Source organism: Rhinichthys klamathensis, unplaced genomic scaffold (genome assembly GCF_029890125.1).
Source record: "Rhinichthys klamathensis goyatoka isolate OS25496 unplaced genomic scaffold, OSU_Roscu_1.1 h1tg000287l_1, whole genome shotgun sequence".
Classification (NCBI taxonomy): domain Eukaryota; kingdom Metazoa; phylum Chordata; class Actinopteri; order Cypriniformes; family Leuciscidae; genus Rhinichthys; species Rhinichthys klamathensis.
Genome location: NW_026606806.1, coordinates 354293 through 372500, shown reverse-complemented (window position 1 = coordinate 372500; position 18208 = coordinate 354293). Strand labels below are relative to the sequence as shown.

Genomic DNA, 18208 nt, shown 5'->3' with positions numbered 1-18208 from the left:
TCACAGTCATCATAAAACATATGGCAAACAATTTCAAATAAAGTTATTCTATAGCCTACACGTGTTTCTGTAGTTTTAAAGGGTTAGTAAACCCAAAAACATCTTTAACCTTTTAACATCTTTGAACAAAACCTGCCACGACAGAGTTGGATCTTCACATTATTATTATTTGCACTGGAATTTCTTTTTGTAAGCTGTAATACGATTATAAATGTAAAATTTTACAGTCTTCCAATCGCGGTTCTTAAGCGCTCCTGGTTCAGCTTTCAAACATTTTTCACAGTCACTCTTTGCTGGTACAGTGAGCGATGTGATGAATCGCTGCATGTGCCTTTCCACCGCCTGCACCTCTGTCTGCTGCCAGGGTGTCTTCTGGGTACTTTTACCTAAAAGTGGACAGAAAAAACTATTGAAATGAGAAAGTGTGTGTACTGGAATTCCAATCCAAAGTTCTAAATCCTATTATCAGTATTTATTAGGTCTGCCCTCTAATAGTTAACCACGATTTTATTAGTCGGTTAGTCGCAGGGAAAAAAACCCCCGCAGGAAATCACGCAGGCTGTGTCGGACAGATCAATAACGGCAGTCGGCAGGAAATCCAAACATTTGCCTATCAGTCATTGACCTTAAATATGGCTTATCTCTTGAAACATGCGAGTAGTATCAACCTTACAAGTCGCTCACTCTAATGTTAACCTGATAAATGTGTTATTATTAGACTCATATCTGTGCGTGTGTGGAAAGACGCTTTACATAGAGGAGCCGGCGCGATCATTTTACTTAAAATACTCTTGTCCTTTTATTCATATAGATAAGAGTAATGCAAACTGTAAAGGGTCAAATTTCATTTTCTATTATTTCTGTAAACTCACAATAACTAAAAAATGTTTTGCTTTTGTAAAATAATGAAAACAATAAGGATGTGCTTTCTGCTGTCTCAGTAAACTTGAGCGTCACAGAAATGAGCCGAAACTCAGCGTGTACTCACCTCACACACGATAAATATATCTATAGAAAGCTTGAAATGTCTGCTTTTAAAGGAACCAATTCAAGTGTAAAATAATTATTCTCATTATGTAATCCATATGAAACGTGCATATATGCGCGTCACTGCGGAGATGAGTCAGCATCGTTGACTTAATTTATTGGTAATGTTTTCGGCTGCAGAGATTACAATGTTTAGTAATGATGGTTCAATGTTTGCCAGTGCGCTGTGGAGCTTTATGTGCGCGCTTGAGCGCTGATTAGGCTTTGTATTATATAGGCAATTAAAGGCTCATTATTATTAGTTAAGGCTTATTAGTATAAAAATGTGATTAGTAGTCATTCATTTTAAACTATTAGTCAACTAGAAAAATCTTTAGTCAGCATCTATATTGCAAAACAAATTATTTGCACTCTATCTATAAATAGAATTACACTGTCAATCAAACAGTGATTTTTGCATTGTCACTTGGCCTGAAATGATCATTGGGGAAAAGGTAAATATATTAAGATCAATGTCTTGGCTGGAAGTTATTTTTATGCATCCATCCACTCAAACTTCTCCAGGAGATACCCTACGTTCACACCGCCGCCGCTCTGCCAGCGACGCCATGGAAATATTCGTGGACGCTCTGATGTAGATGAATACTTGGTCTTTTTTAAAACTATATTTAAAGGGGCCGCAAAGCAAACAAGCATGTCAATAGTTATTTTTGCAGAAAATTGATCAATGGAAAGAACTTAATTATAGTGACATTCCATTGATCAATTTGCTAATGAAATAAACCAATTAAAAGCTATTTGTGTGGTGTGGCTTTTGTGTTCATGGTTAAGTGCTATTCTAATTTGCATTCCCGCTGAAAAACAAGTGTTCTAGCGCAAAATTTTTGCCTATAAATAGTGCTGCGTGCCTTCTTATCAAATTCAAATGATCAATCTCTCCTCTATTTTGCTTGGGAAATAATGTGGTTGGAACCAAAAAGTTACAGGACTGCGTTCTCTGGAATCCTCTCAAACGGAGCACTTCTACATTACGATTGGTTGCTGCCGAACCGCGTCATTGCTCATTACCATAAATTTGACCTGATTTCAACTTCTCCTCGCCGCTCTCACCGTCCAAGACTCGCCGCCCTCTCCGGAGCTCGCCAGATAGTTATTCCTGATATTTCAATTATTAGAACAGCTACAGTTCCTACTCGTGCCACAAAGCACCTAGTAGATTCTAGAATCAACCAAGTAACCCTCTAAACAACTACTGATGGGTTCCTGAGCATTATGATATTGAAATTCATGTATAGAGGAACAATTTAGTTGCAAAGTGTTCAAATCGCTAACATTTTGGTGGAAACGTCTCAAAAAGGGAAACAGCAAAAAACAAAATCAGCATTTAGTGATCTGGTCTAACATCTGGGTATCAAAGTGCTCCTAAATTGTCTAATTTAGTCTTAAGCCTTGTTTATACTCGACGCGTCCGCACGAGCGCGAGTCTCCGCTGACTGCGCGCGCACCTCTCCAAACGGACGAGGCGTTTATACTTGACGCGCTCGCCGTTGTGCTATTCTGTGAAACGACAGGGGGCGACTCGGAGTAATTCTCCTCTAAACCACCAGGAATCAGCAGTGAAGAAGTAGTTTGCCGTTTATTAGTAGTTTATTAATTTCTGATTCATATAAAAAGAGTAATAAATGCAGTAGGTTTATTGCACTTTCACTGAATGTAAACTAGTAAACAACTGAAGCCTTATTGAAGAGTGTTTAAACCTTAATTTCATCAGCAGGGCTTAATTCTGCTATTGTAGGCTTATTTTGTAAATGTAAGCAGTTACTTTATACAAGTGCAAACTGGGTGCTTAATGTAAATGTGTTCCTATTCACAAAATGAGAGGCTTTTATGGTCGCCCATCAATACAAATGTCTCTGTGTATAGAAGGATCATAAACATGGTGGTACAGACATACCAGTTCGGCCAGATTCGGCTCAAAGTCGTTCATCTTCGGATGCGGCGCCACGCGCGATGTTACAAAAAGTGCTGTGCACACCGCCAGCCGAAATGGGGTCTTGCGCACCCAACGCGCACGACCGCCCACACCGCAATGACGTCATTTTTGCCGCGCGCACTTCGCGCTCTTGCGGACGCGTCGAGTATAAACAAGGCTTTAGAAATGTGTAAAGAGTTCACCTTTGGAAGAAGGCCTCACAGCACTGGCTCCTGAAGGCATCTCTTCATCTGATGGTGGTCTGCGTCTCTTGGGTGGTGGCGGCATGTCATTCCTCTCGGTAGGAGGAAGTGCCACCTCTGAAGATGGTTCTATAGAAAATAATCAAAGTTCAACATTTTCAGAAAGATATACACTTTAAATGTACTATAGAATGCTGATAATTGTTGTGTTACAAATTTATTAAATGTTTAATTTAGGTTCCAATAGAATGGTATATAAACTGAGAAAGTTTAGTAGACTGAATTTTGCATTTGAGTTATAAATGATTATATCAGAGTTTTCCAGCAAGAGATTCCTGCCATTCCTGTTTCTCTCTATTGTAGGTTAAATTAGTCCGATTACTGAGACTCACTCTTTGGCTCAATCCCAATACACCCCTTGGCCCTAACCCCTCCGTTTTGCGCGTTCACGTCTAGGGGTAGGGTGTCCCGATTCTTGTTGAGATCGAGGGGTAGGGCTAAGGGGTAGGGCTACATAGCCCTTGAAACGGAGATTTCTTAGAGGCACACTCCAAACGGAGGGCTACGAGATGGTTCACAGAATGCATCGCGAATCACCGCGAGATGGGTTCGCAAACGGTTAAACATTTAAATTTAGCCCCAGATGACACCACCATGCAATTTAATTACTCTTATAATAATAATAATAGAGTGATTTGAATTAAGAAATTGTATAATAAATTACCTTTCCGAAACAGAAAAGACATACATTGAGGAAGGAATGTTATAATGTTATAATGAATGTTATATCATCATGTTTCCTCAAAGTTAAGAGCAGCTGCGCTGATTGTCAGTCGTTGTCATGTAGAAATCCTGTAAAAACTCTGTAACGTCAGAGCCATCGCCGACGACTGATGATGTATTGGGTTCATGAAGGGTTGTTCCATTTCGCAGGGGAATATTTCAACCCCATGGCCCTTGTAACTCTGTTTTAAGGGCCAAGGGGTACACTCGAAAACAAGGGGTAGGGGCAAGGGGTGAATTAGGATTGAGCCTTTGTCTTTAAATGGCTCTAGGAGCCCGTTCCAGTCGTTAAATAGTCAGGCTGAGTGGATTATCACCTATGCATCTGAATCACACTGCTATGCTGATGAGATCAGGGCTGGGGAATTTCCGTTAACGAGCAGACTTCCGTACTTCATTTACATGCTTTGTTTTAGAGTGTCTCCACCTCTATGTAAATCCCTCCCCCTTGAAAAGGCATATAGACTACAAGGTACACTGGCTTAATTAGACTAGACTGGGATGACTACAGCGATGCACAGCGAGTTCTCAAAGAATCCTGCTTGAAAGATGTCCCAATGTCTCCTGGTCTCTGCTTCGACAATACACTGTGTTATTACACTTATGCACTAATTATTTAAAATCATTAAAGTACAATAAACCCTAAACCTGTGCAATTCTTCATTATTGCAAGTATAATTGAACTGCATCTTTACAGCAGACTAGTGTTGCACGATATACCGATACTAGAAAGGTATCGCGATACCCAGCTATTAAAATCGGAACGATATGAAATTTTATTAGTACCGGTACTTTAAGAGTGACATCACTCTAAACAATAAGAGCAGTATTTCTTTATTTTGCGTCGATGTGTGACAGTCGGAGTCAGGACGTGTGTGCAGAGCTCTGCTTCCACTGTTTACATTCACTAAACAACGAAAGCAGAACAGTAAAATACACTCACCGGCCACTTTATTAGGTACACCTGTCCAACTGCTCGTTAACACTTAATTTCTAAGCAGCCAATCACATGGCGGCAACTCAGTGCATTTAGGCATGTAGACATGGTCAAGACAATCTCCTGCAGTTCAAACCGAGCATCAGTATGGGGAAGAAAGGTGATTTGAGTGACTTTGAACGTGGCATGATTGATGGTGCCAGAAGGGCTGGTCTGAGTATTTCAGAAACTGCTAATCTACTGGGATTTTCACGCACAACCATCTCTAGGGTTTACAGAGAATGGTCCAAAAAAGAAAAAACATCCAGTGAGCGGCAGTTCTGTGGGCGGAAATGCCTTGTTGATGCCAGAGGTCAGAGGAGAATGGCCAGACTGGTTCGAGCTGATAGAAGGGCAACAGTGACTGAAATAACCACTCGTTACAACCGAGGTATGCAGCAAAGCATTTGTGAAGCCACAACACGCACAACCTTGAGGCGGATGGGCTACAACAGCAGAATACTCCACCGGGTACCACTCATCTCCACTACAAATAGGAAAAAGAGGCTACAATTTGCAAGAGGTCACCAAAATTGAACAGTTGAAGACTGGAAAAATGTTGCCTGGTCTGATGAGTCTCGATTTCTGTTGAGACATTCAGATGTTAGAGTCAGAATTTGGCGTAAACAGAATGAGAACATGGAACCATCATGCCTTGTTACCACTGTGCAGGCTGGTGGTGGTGGTGTAATGGTGTGGGGGATGTTTTCCTGGCACACTTTAGGCCCCTTAGTGCCAATTGGGCATCGTTTAAATGCCACGGCCTACCTGAGCATTGTTTCTGACCATGTCCATCCCTTTATGGCCACCATGTACCCATCCTCTGATGGCTACTTCCACCATGTCACAAAGCTCTAATCATTTCAAATTGGTTTCTTGAACATGACAATGAGTTCACTGTACTAAAATGGCCTCCACAGTCACCAGATCTCAACCCAATAGAGCATCTTTGGGATGTGGTGGAACGGGAGATTCGCATCATGGATGTGCAGCCGACAAATCTGCGGCAACTGTGTGATGCCATCATGTCAATATGGACCAAACTCCCTGAGGAATGCTTCCAGCACCTTGTTGAATCTATGCCACGAAGAATTGAGGCAGTTCTGAAGGCAAAAGGGGGTCCAACCCGTTACTAGCATGGGGTACCTAATAAAGTGGCCGGTGAGTGTATATACGCACAGTGAAACATGCATGATGAGAAAAAGCGCGGGACATGCTCGCGCTGCCGAGCTCAGACCTGAAGAGCGCACACACGCCTTTCACACAGCATGCGATCGCCACTTCAGTTCTCTTTCGTGGATTATTTGGATTGAATAATCAAAATTCTAGGTAAAAATGTACATCCTGATGAGTATTCACGTAAACACAGTCGGGTATGTCTTTAGTGAATGTAAACCATTTGTAAAAATAAATCATATGTGTTCCATTGGGTAGCCTACGTGCAGGTCTTAAAGGGCCGGACCAGCAGCCTAATATTCTGTGTAATTAATGTTGATGAAACAACAGAAAATAGAGAATCACCCAATGCTTGACTGAATAAATGTATCTATTTATTAAGAATCAGTCTATAGTTAATTTATAGAGTGAAGACTTTATTTTTTTCAGCTACAGTACTAGGTTTATTTAACAGTAGCATTCAAAAAAGAAATGAAGCACTGTTTATTTTATTTGTCTCTATTGTTTGTAATTTGCTTTTTTGCTTATTTTAAATAACAAAAATAGAATTAAATATCTGTATTGTCATTATAAAATTACATTTAAAATATATTAAATAACTCATTTCATGAAATATTTTGGTCATCCCAACCTGTTCAGAATTGTGAAAGGTTAGCAAATGTTAAAGGGATACTCCACTTTTTTTGGAAATAGGCTCATTTTACAACTCCCCCAGAGTTAAACTGTTCAGTTTTACCGTTTTTGAATCCATTCAGCCGATCTCCGGTTCTGGCGGTACCACTTTTAGCATAGCTTAGCATACATCATTGGAGTGGACAAGACCATTAGCATTTCTAAAAAAAAAAATGACCCAAAGAGTTTCGATATTTTCTAGGCTGATATGGCTTGGAACTATACTCTCATTCCTGCGTAATAATCAAGAAACTTTACTGCCGTACCATGAGTGCAGCAGGCGTAATGATATGACACAGCGCCTGAAAATAGGCTACCTTCCGTCAACACAACGGAACTATTTTCAGGCACTGCGTTATATCATTACGCCTGCTGCTCTCGTGGTACGGCAGTGACGTTTCTTGATTATTACGCAGGAATGAGAGTATAGTTCCTAGCCATATCAGCCTAGAAAATCACAACTTTACATTTTCCGTCGGTCTTAGTCCACGATGTAACTACAGAAGAGTCAAGTTTTAAATAGGAAAAATATCGAAACTCTTTGGTCATTTTTTTTTTTAGAAATGCTAATGGTCTTGTCCACTTCAATGATGTATGCTAAGCTATGCTAAAAGTGGTACCGCCAGAACCGGAGATCGGCTGAATGGATTCAAAAACGGTAAAACTCAACAGTTTAACTCTGGGGGAGTTGTAAAATGAGCCTATTTCCAAAAAAAAGTGGAGTATCCCTTTAACATGATTGATAATAATGCCAATGTTGCAAACATCTTTGTAAGGACGTACACACGGGCACTTGCTAATTATTATTATTATTATTATTATATTTAATAAAGGGAAGGTAATGGTAAAAAAAGCATTGAAGGAACACATTTTAAATCTTAAACTTTATAAAACAATGAATTGTAAGTTCTGTCATATTTTTCGATCGATATCGAGGTATTTTAGTCTGGTATCGTATCGAAGTCATAATTTTGGTATCGTGACAACACTACAGCAGACATTTAATCAAACAATAAGCTCAAGCTAACTAAGACATGAAATAAAATGGTTAAATACTCAATCTGACATGGTTCGTTTAGTGCCATGACACAACCAACACGAGAAGAGAGCGGATCAGCTAGCATTTTACGACAAATTTGCACCTTTCTCTTATGAAAAATTATTTTTATGGTAGTAAACTCCACAAAAAATATTCACTCCAGAATAAATGTTTAGTGTAAGACATTTTGAAGAATAGCTTGGAGGCATTTGATTCAGTACACAATGAGCAGTTTCGTAAAAAACGTTTGTTCAGCATACTGAAGAATCTTTTTTAAATGTTGGCTATGATGTTTCTTCACAAGTTAAGTGACTGAAAACTATGAATAACTGCAAAATCTAGTAGTGTATTTTGAAAGTAATACAAACCGTCAACAGTAGATGAACAGTGTCCCTCTTGTATGCTCCCGTCTTCCTCATCACAGTCAATAACTTTTTCTGTGGAAGTTCAAAGTACAGCTTAGCAATGGTAAACCACATGGTATATGAATAGATGGTAAACAGAAAAATCAAACAAAAGTCAAATAAAATACCACACCATCAGGAGCTATCCCAATTTCATCCAAGTTCTTGCCATGGAACTCAGCTAATCTTCCTTGCTCAAGAGCCATTAGAACTTTGCTGATCTTGGCAAGTTGCAGGGTCTTCTCAGGGAGACGATAGAACTCACGATGGATTCTTATGTCGTGTCCAAGAAAGTTTGCCAGCTGGTCCATCTCTGTGTCAGTCATATTCAGCACGGTTGAAAGTGTTGCGGCATGCTTTCGCAGTCTTGTAGATGTCAGTGACTTGGGACACTTTGCGCCACACACCTTAGCAAAGCCACGGAGGCAGTCTGACCCTCGAAAATGTGTCATGGCTTCTGGTCTTGCAAACATATAGGGATTGTCTTTCAGAACCCCACAAGCCTCTCTCTGCTTAACAAGGATTTCTAAGGCAGATAGCATTTTTGGAGTCAGAAGAATTGGAACTGGTCGACCACGCTTTCCCCTTGTGATAACCCTTGTGAAGTGTCTGCAGAGTTTTTTTTCCACTTCAGAGAGTGCCCAGTCCACATCTTCATGTGGATCAGAAGTGTCTCTTGATAGAAATGCAGACAAAGGCATGCTCGAAACCTCTCCTTCCCTGCGGCGGTTAAAGAGAATCATCTGGGCTAGACACACCTTTGCCAGATCCATCCAGGCTTTAGTAGAGGGACTTTCAGAGAGTGTTTTGAACCACTTGTCTTGCACTTCACTGAGATAAGTATGCATTTTCTGGACGTCTTCGGTAAAGGGCATGATAGTGGGCACATTCCACTTTGCTTCACTGATGTTCCTCAATGCTGTAGCCGAGATCATCTCGTTCCACTTGCTCTCATGGACTTCTAGAAACTCACTGGCGTTCTTTACAAGCTGTTTGTCATTTGAGATTAATCCCTGAGCTTTTAAGAGTTTGCTCACTTTAACCAGGGAATTCCCAAGCTTGTTTGCAAGCGATGGAATCATGAACTTGTCCGTTTCACTGTCATACCCACACGTATACTTCACAGCTTTGACAGTCTCCATGTACTTCTTTGGATTTACACAATCTTCCATCGTTTTTAACGAGGTGACTCTCCTCGCCTTGTGAATCAACCTTCCCAATTCTCGCATCTTCTCCCGCACATACTGTTTATTTTTGGCTGATAGCCCTCCTTTGTTCAACAAGTGCTGCCCAATTTCAGTAATTACTCTGTCATTTTTTATTATATCTGTGATTGGGTCAGGAGTCATGGCACTGATTACTCCCCACAGTTGTTTGGTCATGTTTGAAGGCACAGGACCTGTGTATGTACACATGGACTGAACACGGTTTTTTCCTGGTTTGGGGGGGACTGACTGAGGTTTAAGTCTACAAGAACGCATATGACGCCACAGGACCTTTCTTGTAAAAAGTCCTTGACAGTACGCACAATGCATAAAATCCTCTCCCTGCGCTTTTTTAGGTGGTCGTTTAAATGGCACCAGTTCCCCCTTTCCTGATTCCATAACAGCAGCATTGTGGGCATAGTTCCCTTTGTTGCGAATATAATCCAGCTGTTTTTTTCTCTCTTTTGAACCTTTTGGAAAGCTTAGAGCTCTAGCCACATCAGATGTATTTGCATGTGAACTTTCTAGATGCCTTGCCATCTTAGCGTAAGGTTTGGAGCAATACAAGCAGTAATGTCTCTTGTTATACACTCTACCGCCATCTCTTTTTTGGTATGCATTAACAAATACGCAGTCTGAACTGGGCTCTTCTACTGTTTCAGATGTTTTAGATGTAAGGCTGTGCATTTTGTCTGACGTTGTTGTGTCACAGTCAGGGGAGCTTACAGAGGCAGATTCATTCATATCCAGTTCATCAAGAAGCTGATGCTTTGTTGGGTTCAGTGTAAGGCTAACATCACTGTCACTGTCACTGTTGGAAGTGGTATCTGGGACATAATTATCTGAACTCTCTGGTGTAGAATCAAAGAGCTCACCAGAATCTTGAAGATCCATGTCTTTCATCTTAAATGAAAAAAAATATATATTAAAAAGTTAATTAGAAATAGGTAGAACTGCTGCATTTAATTAATTGATCATTAACAGACATAAATTGGCAACTATTGTGATAATCAATGTACTGTTCAAGTATTGTTTTGTTTTAAATTTACAAGTTACATGTGATGATTTGCTGCTTCTTACTGTTTGTTATACTAAAGTTCTTAAGTGTAATAAAACGTTTTGGGCAGTTGATCTGACAAAAATAAGGACATCTGATGGGTTTTGGGTTTAATGTAAAGGGGATGCAAATTTTTGATTCTCTGATATTTTGTAGTCAAAATGATTTATCACATAAGAATATATTAATTACATAAATTAATTGATATTGCCTTCATATCCAAACACCTTAATCATATGTAAAGAGTGAGCAGAGCGAGCTTCCATAGGAATGAACTCAAATTATGAATGCCCGTGCAGTCGTGCACATTTAACTTTCGCTTTTAAATTATCGAGGATTTTAAAATTTAAAAGAGAGAAAAACTCCAACGTGTGCATGTAAACATAGCCATTGAATCTCTTGTTGCGACTTGAGAACTTACCATGATACTTTTAGTCCGTCTCAGTCTTGGTACAAAAATGTCATTTTCATTTCGGAGCTGTATCACAATCTGTAAAAAGAAAAGAGTATATAAACAACATTTTACATTATTACAGTATTTGAAATGTAAAAATAAAAAGCGCAAGAAAAAAAATAAAATTACTGTCCAGCAAACCTTGCTCGCACACATCTGGATTAAAACCAGCTTCATGGGGACCTTTCACACACAACGTTATAGTTCCTTATGGGGACCAGTTTCATCAAATTCAAAACACAGGTTTGAGCTCAAACACTGACTGAAAGTGTGTTGTGGGGACGTCGTGAGTGTCCATTTTAATGCAACAATTAACGCAGAAAAAAATCCTCTTGAAGGATAAAACTGGCCCTAAATACTCCACTGCCACTAATCTACTGGACACATGTCCTAAAACGGTTTAATGTACTAATTTACAGCAGATACGCATCAAAATATGCTTACAAATCACTACACCATGACAAAAACCTAAATCTTTAGTGATGAATGTGAACGTACCTGTTGAGGAGAGTTGATTTGAGCAGATTCATCATCCATCTGAGTCTCTGACTGGAGAGAAGGATCAGAGTTACTCGCTGTGCTGGTATTAACAGGAGCGCTGGTCATCTGTAAGAGACAACATTCAAAATGACAAGATGTTAGATCATGGAAACACAAGAGAGAAATCTGAAGCAGATACCACATGGTTTGAGAATGAGAGACAAATCAACTACATCTAAAACATGCATTCCTGTCCAGTCCAACTCTGTGTGCGCTCACACACATCTGGATTAAAACCGGCTTCATGGGGACCTTTCACACACAACGTTATAGTTCCTTATGGGGACCAGTTTCATCAAATTCAAAACACAGGTTTGAGCTCAAACACTGACTGAAAGTGTGTTGTGGGGACGTCGTGAGTGTCCATTTTAATGCAACAATTAACGCAGAAAAAAATCCTCTTGAAGGATAAAACTGGCCCTAAATACTCCACTGCCACTAATCTACTGGACACATGTCCTAAAACGGTTTAATGTACTAATTTACAGCAGATACGCATCAAAATATGCTTACAAATCACTACACCATGACAAAAACCTAAATCTTTAGTGATGAATGTGAACGTACCTGTTGAGGAGAGTTGATTTGAGCAGATTCATCATCCATCTGAGTCTCTGACTGGAGAGAAGGATCAGAGTTACTCGCTGTGCTGGTATTAACAGGAGCGCTGGTCATCTGTAAGAGACAACATTCAAAATGACAAGATGTTAGATCATGGAAACACAAGAGAGAAATCTGAAGCAGATACCACATGGTTTGAGAATGAGAGACAAATCAACTACATCTAAAACATGCATTCCTGTCCAGTCCAACTCTGTGTGCGCTCACACACATCTGGATTAAAACCGGCTTCATGGGGACCTTTCACACACAACGTTATAGTTCCTTATGGGGACCAGTTTCATCAAATTCAAAACACAGGTTTGAGCTCAAACACTGACTGAAAGTGTGTTGTGGGGACGTCGTGAGTGTCCATTTTATTGCAACAATTAACGCAGAAAAAAATCCTCTTGAAGGATAAAACTGGCCCTAAATACTCCACTGCCACTAATCTACTGGACACATGTCCTAAAACGGTTTAATGTACTAATTTACAGCAGATACGCATCAAAATATGCTTACAAATCACTACACCATGACAAAAACCTAAATCTTTAGTGATGAATGTGAACGTACCTGTTGAGGAGAGTTGATTTGAGCAGATTCATCATCCATCTGAGTCTCTGACTGGAGAGAAGGATCAGAGTTACTCGCTGTGCTGGTATTAACAGGAGCGCTGGTCATCTGTAAGAGACAACATTCAAAATGACAAGATGTTAGATCATGGAAACACAAGAGAGAAATCTGAAGCAGATACCACATGGTTTGAGAATGAGAGACAAATCAACTACATCTAAAACATGCATTCCTGTCCAGTCCAACTCTGTGTGCGCTCACACACATCTGGATTAAAACCGGCTTCATGGGGACCTTTCACACACAACGTTATAGTTCCTTATGGGGACCAGTTTCATCAAATTCAAAACACAGGTTTGAGCTCAAACACTGACTGAAAGTGTGTTGTGGGGACGTCGTGAGTGTCCATTTTATTGCAACAATTAACGCAGAAAAAAATCCTCTTGAAGGATAAAACTGGCCCTAAATACTCCACTGCCACTAATCTACTGGACACATGTCCTAAAACGGTTTAATGTACTAATTTACAGCAGATACGCATCAAAATATGCTTACAAATCACTACACCATGACAAAAACCTAAATCTTTAGTGATGAATGTGAACGTACCTGTTGAGGAGAGTTGATTTGAGCAGATTCATCATCCATCTGAGTCTCTGACTGGAGAGAAGGATCAGAGTTACTCGCTGTGCTGGTATTAACAGGAGCGCTGGTCATCTGTAAGAGACAACATTCAAAATGACAAGATGTTAGATCATGGAAACACAAGAGAGAAATCTGAAGCAGATACCACATGGTTTGAGAATGAGAGACAAATCAACTACATCTAAAACATGCATTCCTGTCCAGTCCAACTCTGTGTGCGCTCACACACATCTGGATTAAAACCGGCTTCATGGGGACCTTTCACACACAACGTTATAGTTCCTTATGGGGACCAGTTTCATCAAATTCAAAACACAGGTTTGAGCTCAAACACTGACTGAAAGTGTGTTGTGGGGACGTCGTGAGTGTCCATTTTATTGCAACAATTAACGCAGAAAAAAATCCTCTTGAAGGATAAAACTGGCCCTAAATACTCCACTGCCACTAATCTACTGGACACATGTCCTAAAACGGTTTAATGTACTAATTTACAGCAGATACGCATCAAAATATGCTTACAAATCACTACACCATGACAAAAACCTAAATCTTTAGTGATGAATGTGAACGTACCTGTTGAGGAGAGTTGATTTGAGCAGATTCATCATCCATCTGAGTCTCTGACTGGAGAGAAGGATCAGAGTTACTCGCTGTGCTGGTATTAACAGGAGCGCTGGTCATCTGTAAGAGACAACATTCAAAATGACAAGATGTTAGATCATGGAAACACAAGAGAGAAATCTGAAGCAGATACCACATGGTTTGAGAATGAGAGACAAATCAACTACATCTAAAACATGCATTCCTGTCCAGTCCAACTCTGTGTGCGCTCACACACATCTGGATTAAAACCGGCTTCATGGGGACCTTTCACACACAACGTTATAGTTCCTTATGGGGACCAGTTTCATCAAATTCAAAACACAGGTTTGAGCTCAAACACTGACTGAAAGTGTGTTGTGGGGACGTCGTGAGTGTCCATTTTAATGCAACAATTAACGCAGAAAAAAATCCTCTTGAAGGATAAAACTGGCCCTAAATACTCCACTGCCACTAATCTACTGGACACATGTCCTAAAACGGTTTAATGTACTAATTTACAGCAGATACGCATCAAAATATGCTTACAAATCACTACACCATGACAAAAACCTAAATCTTTAGTGATGAATGTGAACGTACCTGTTGAGGAGAGTTGATTTGAGCAGATTCATCATCCATCTGAGTCTCTGACTGGAGAGAAGGATCAGAGTTACTCGCTGTGCTGGTATTAACAGGAGCGCTGGTCATCTGTAAGAGACAACATTCAAAATGACAAGATGTTAGATCATGGAAACACAAGAGAGAAATCTGAAGCAGATACCACATGGTTTGAGAATGTGAAACATTCATTTTACATAGTTAATTATTGTTTTTTTTTTGTGATTATATTTCACCCATTAGTTGCAACATGGTCATTGTATGCCACATTGGATATGGATATAATTTATTGGAATAGACATCAATTAGATTCATAGATTTCTAATAGATCAAATTATAATCCATTCAACCAACTTGTTTGCCACATGTTGCCAAAATATGAGCTATTTTGTCCACAGTGTGCTTTGCAACATACTTGTGTTCTCCATGGGTAGTTTTCTCCTCCATAATCATAGGCAATTTCTTCTCCTTCTTTAATGTCATCCAGGGCAAACAGACAAAGGTGAGGCTTTCCATTGACGTCAATTTTCTTCATCTTACAATTTGGATGTTTGTGACAATCATTAACGATCCGCCCATACGATCCATCTTCTCTTGACGCATCAATACTTAAATATGAAACCATGAGAAAAGGATGATTACAAGTACTACAATATACCACCACAAATCAGTTTATTTTTACTATCTTTTTGCATAAGGAATATAGCTTTGGTACAACTTGACTTCTTACCACCATGTTTTCCCTCGCCACTTGAAATCAAACATAAATGCAGCACAGGATGCGTGGTAACGTTTTCTTCTTCTCTGCAGTTCTGCATCATTTATCATATCTCCCCTGTACTCAACAACAAAATCACCTTTGCAAAAGTCACCCTTTGCAAATAGACCACGTCCTGCAAAATACAGATTTTTTCTGATTAACAGATTTTTACAGATTTCAGGTCTGATTAATGTGCTCATAAGATTATGGTTAGGACATGCATATCTTGGTAAATATTGAATGATAAAATCACACCACCTTACCTTTCACTGCATTGATATACTTCACATCTAATTTGAATGTTTTGTCAGTCTTTGAAACAACATGATGCATGGCATCCTTAAGGGGGCTGATTCGTGGTGGCATTTCAAACTGAGAGGAAAAAAATAGTGTGAAAAAAATTACACTGAAAATGGGGACACATGCAGAATTCAACTAGCATGTTCAATAAGTAGCCTAGATAAGAATGTTATTGTAATGTTACTGCATTACAATGATATTGTATGTATCAATGTAAGACAAGAAATCTGAACTCTACAATATAATATCATCAGATTTATTGACTGGCACAATGCTAGCCTTGCGGGCATAAACTCACCATTTTCACTCAGGCTCTAATCTCTCACAAAACCAACATCTGTAAAATCCCAGGTAGCCTTGGCAATTATTTAACTATTCATTTGGTCCTTAACCTAACTAAGTTACTCTTTTGAACGAGCTCACCATACAAACCCCAGTTTATTTTAACTACAGTCATAATTAAAACTAAGTTTATTCATTTATTCTTTTAAAGCTACTTTCCATGTCAGTTTTTGTTTTATTTTAGCCTAACGTTACTTCATTTCTCTGTGAAGCACTTTAGTCAAGATCTGTGGCTTGTATATGTTGCCTATGAGTTCATTTAAATGTAAAAACAATTTCTGATCAGTCAAACATAAGTGCTAACGTATATAATAATATATATATATATATATATATATATATATATATATATATATATATATATATGCCTATAAAACATATCTTTAATTTAAAGTATAAAATAAGCCACCGTCCAACGCAAACTAGACAGAGAAACAAACTTAATAACCGAATCCCTCCATTAGCAATCAGTCAGACTAGACGACACTTTTCAGTTAAAATTAAGTCCTTAACATTAAATTGTATGATTATGTGATCGCTTATTGGAAAAACAGAGAAAATGTCAGGCCACACTTACCGTTAGCCTCAACAATTAGCACTAACATTAACTAGCTAGCCCGCTGCCTAATCTAATTAACCTAACAGTTAACTTAATTGGTTTAATATATGTGCTTACCTTGAGCTTCACTTTTATCCTCTGTAGAAGTTCAGATCCTTAGTTGGCATCTACAGTAAATAATCTTCTTTGTCCTCCATGTGAAGTAACGTTATCAATTTAATACTTGTATTTTCAAGTTGCTGTCGAACTCCTTCCTAACGAGGACCCGGAAGTGGGCGGTACCCAACCATAATTGGAAAATGTGTGTGTGGAAAAGTGAGTGCATTACCAGCCAAAAATGTTTGGGGGCGCAGCAGAGCTCCCGCTACACACACGCATACTACCTGATAATCATGTGTTATGGGCCAATGCTAAAACTCCGCCCAGAACCTTCAGAACAGTTCCACTATCCAATTAAATGGGTTACCCTTATGGGGACCTGATTTTTGGTCCCCACAACGCAAGAGGTCCCCATTAGGTGACTGTGTAAACAGATTCTTGTCCCCACAAAGTGATGATTACCAGAACACCCACTCACACTCACTCACTCACACACACTCACTCACTTACACACATACACACACACACACACACACACACACACACACACACACACTCACACACACACTCACACACACACTCACACTCACTCTCACACACACACACACACACACACACACACACTCACACTCACTCACACACACACACACACACTCACACACACACACACACACACACACTCACACTCACACACACACACACACACACACACACACACACACACTCACACACACACACACACACACACACTCACACACTCACACACACACACACACTCACACTCACTCACACACACACTCACACTCACTCAGACACTGACTCTCTATCTCTCTCACACACACACACACACACACACACACTTTCACAGACTCACTCACTCACACACTCACACACTCACTCACACTCACTCACTCACACACACACACACACACACACTCACACACACACTCACACTCACACACACTCACTCACACTCACACACACACACACTCACACACACACATTCACAGACTCACTCACACACACACACACACACACACACACACACACCCACACACACTCACTCACACTCACTCACACACACACACACACACACACACACACACACACACCCACACACACTCACTCACACTCACTCACACACACACACGTAGTCTGGTCTGCTCTCTCACCTTTGACCCCTGGACCCCCGGGGCCCCGCTGTCACCCTTCGGACCTCTCGGACCCTGGGGATCAAAACAGAACTCATTTCTTCATTTTGTCATCGTTGCTGTAATGTAATTAAACTCGATCAAAACATTTTCTGAAGTGCAAAACCCACACAAATATCCAAATGATCCAAAACCCGAAGCTCTCAACTATAATCACGTTATTAACTTAAAAATATATTTAATTTCAGATGCTTAAACACATAATTCCAGTAATTGTTGCAGTTAAATGTTCCATCACAACATCGAGTGTGTTTTCGTGGCTGAGACGATGTGTGTGTTATTATCTCCAACCACACGTTTGAACGCTGTAATGAGTGTGTGTTTCGTGGCATGACATCTCCAGATCTGCGAGCCTGACACTGGAGCAGAAACACACACACACACACACACACACACACACACACACACACACACACACACACACACACACACACACACACACACACAC

At 39.9% G+C, this 18208-nt stretch overlaps 2 protein-coding genes across 2 annotated transcripts in view; both read right to left on the bottom strand.

The window, feature by feature from the left end:
• col15a1a (collagen, type XV, alpha 1a) overlaps positions 1 to 18208 on the bottom strand; it is a 141256-nt gene that overhangs the window by 35695 nt on the left and 87353 nt on the right. Inside the window, exon 24 of the mRNA XM_056269658.1 lies at positions 17722 to 17775. Coding sequence (XP_056125633.1) covers positions 17722 to 17775 — 54 coding nt within the window. The remainder of the gene's footprint in view (positions 1 to 17721; positions 17776 to 18208) is intronic.
• On the bottom strand, positions 41 to 15630 carry LOC130103414 (uncharacterized). The gene is made up of 14 exons (XM_056269659.1): positions 15513 to 15630; positions 15220 to 15382; positions 14905 to 15097; positions 14472 to 14579; positions 13863 to 13970; positions 13254 to 13361; positions 12645 to 12752; positions 12036 to 12143; positions 11427 to 11534; positions 10896 to 10964; positions 8346 to 10320; positions 8177 to 8245; positions 3163 to 3291; positions 41 to 386 (listed from the first exon to the last, which is right to left on the bottom strand). Exons 1-14 carry the CDS (start codon positions 15613 to 15615, stop codon positions 166 to 168), a joined length of 3570 nt encoding a protein of 1189 aa, XP_056125634.1. The 5' UTR covers positions 15616 to 15630; the 3' UTR covers positions 41 to 165.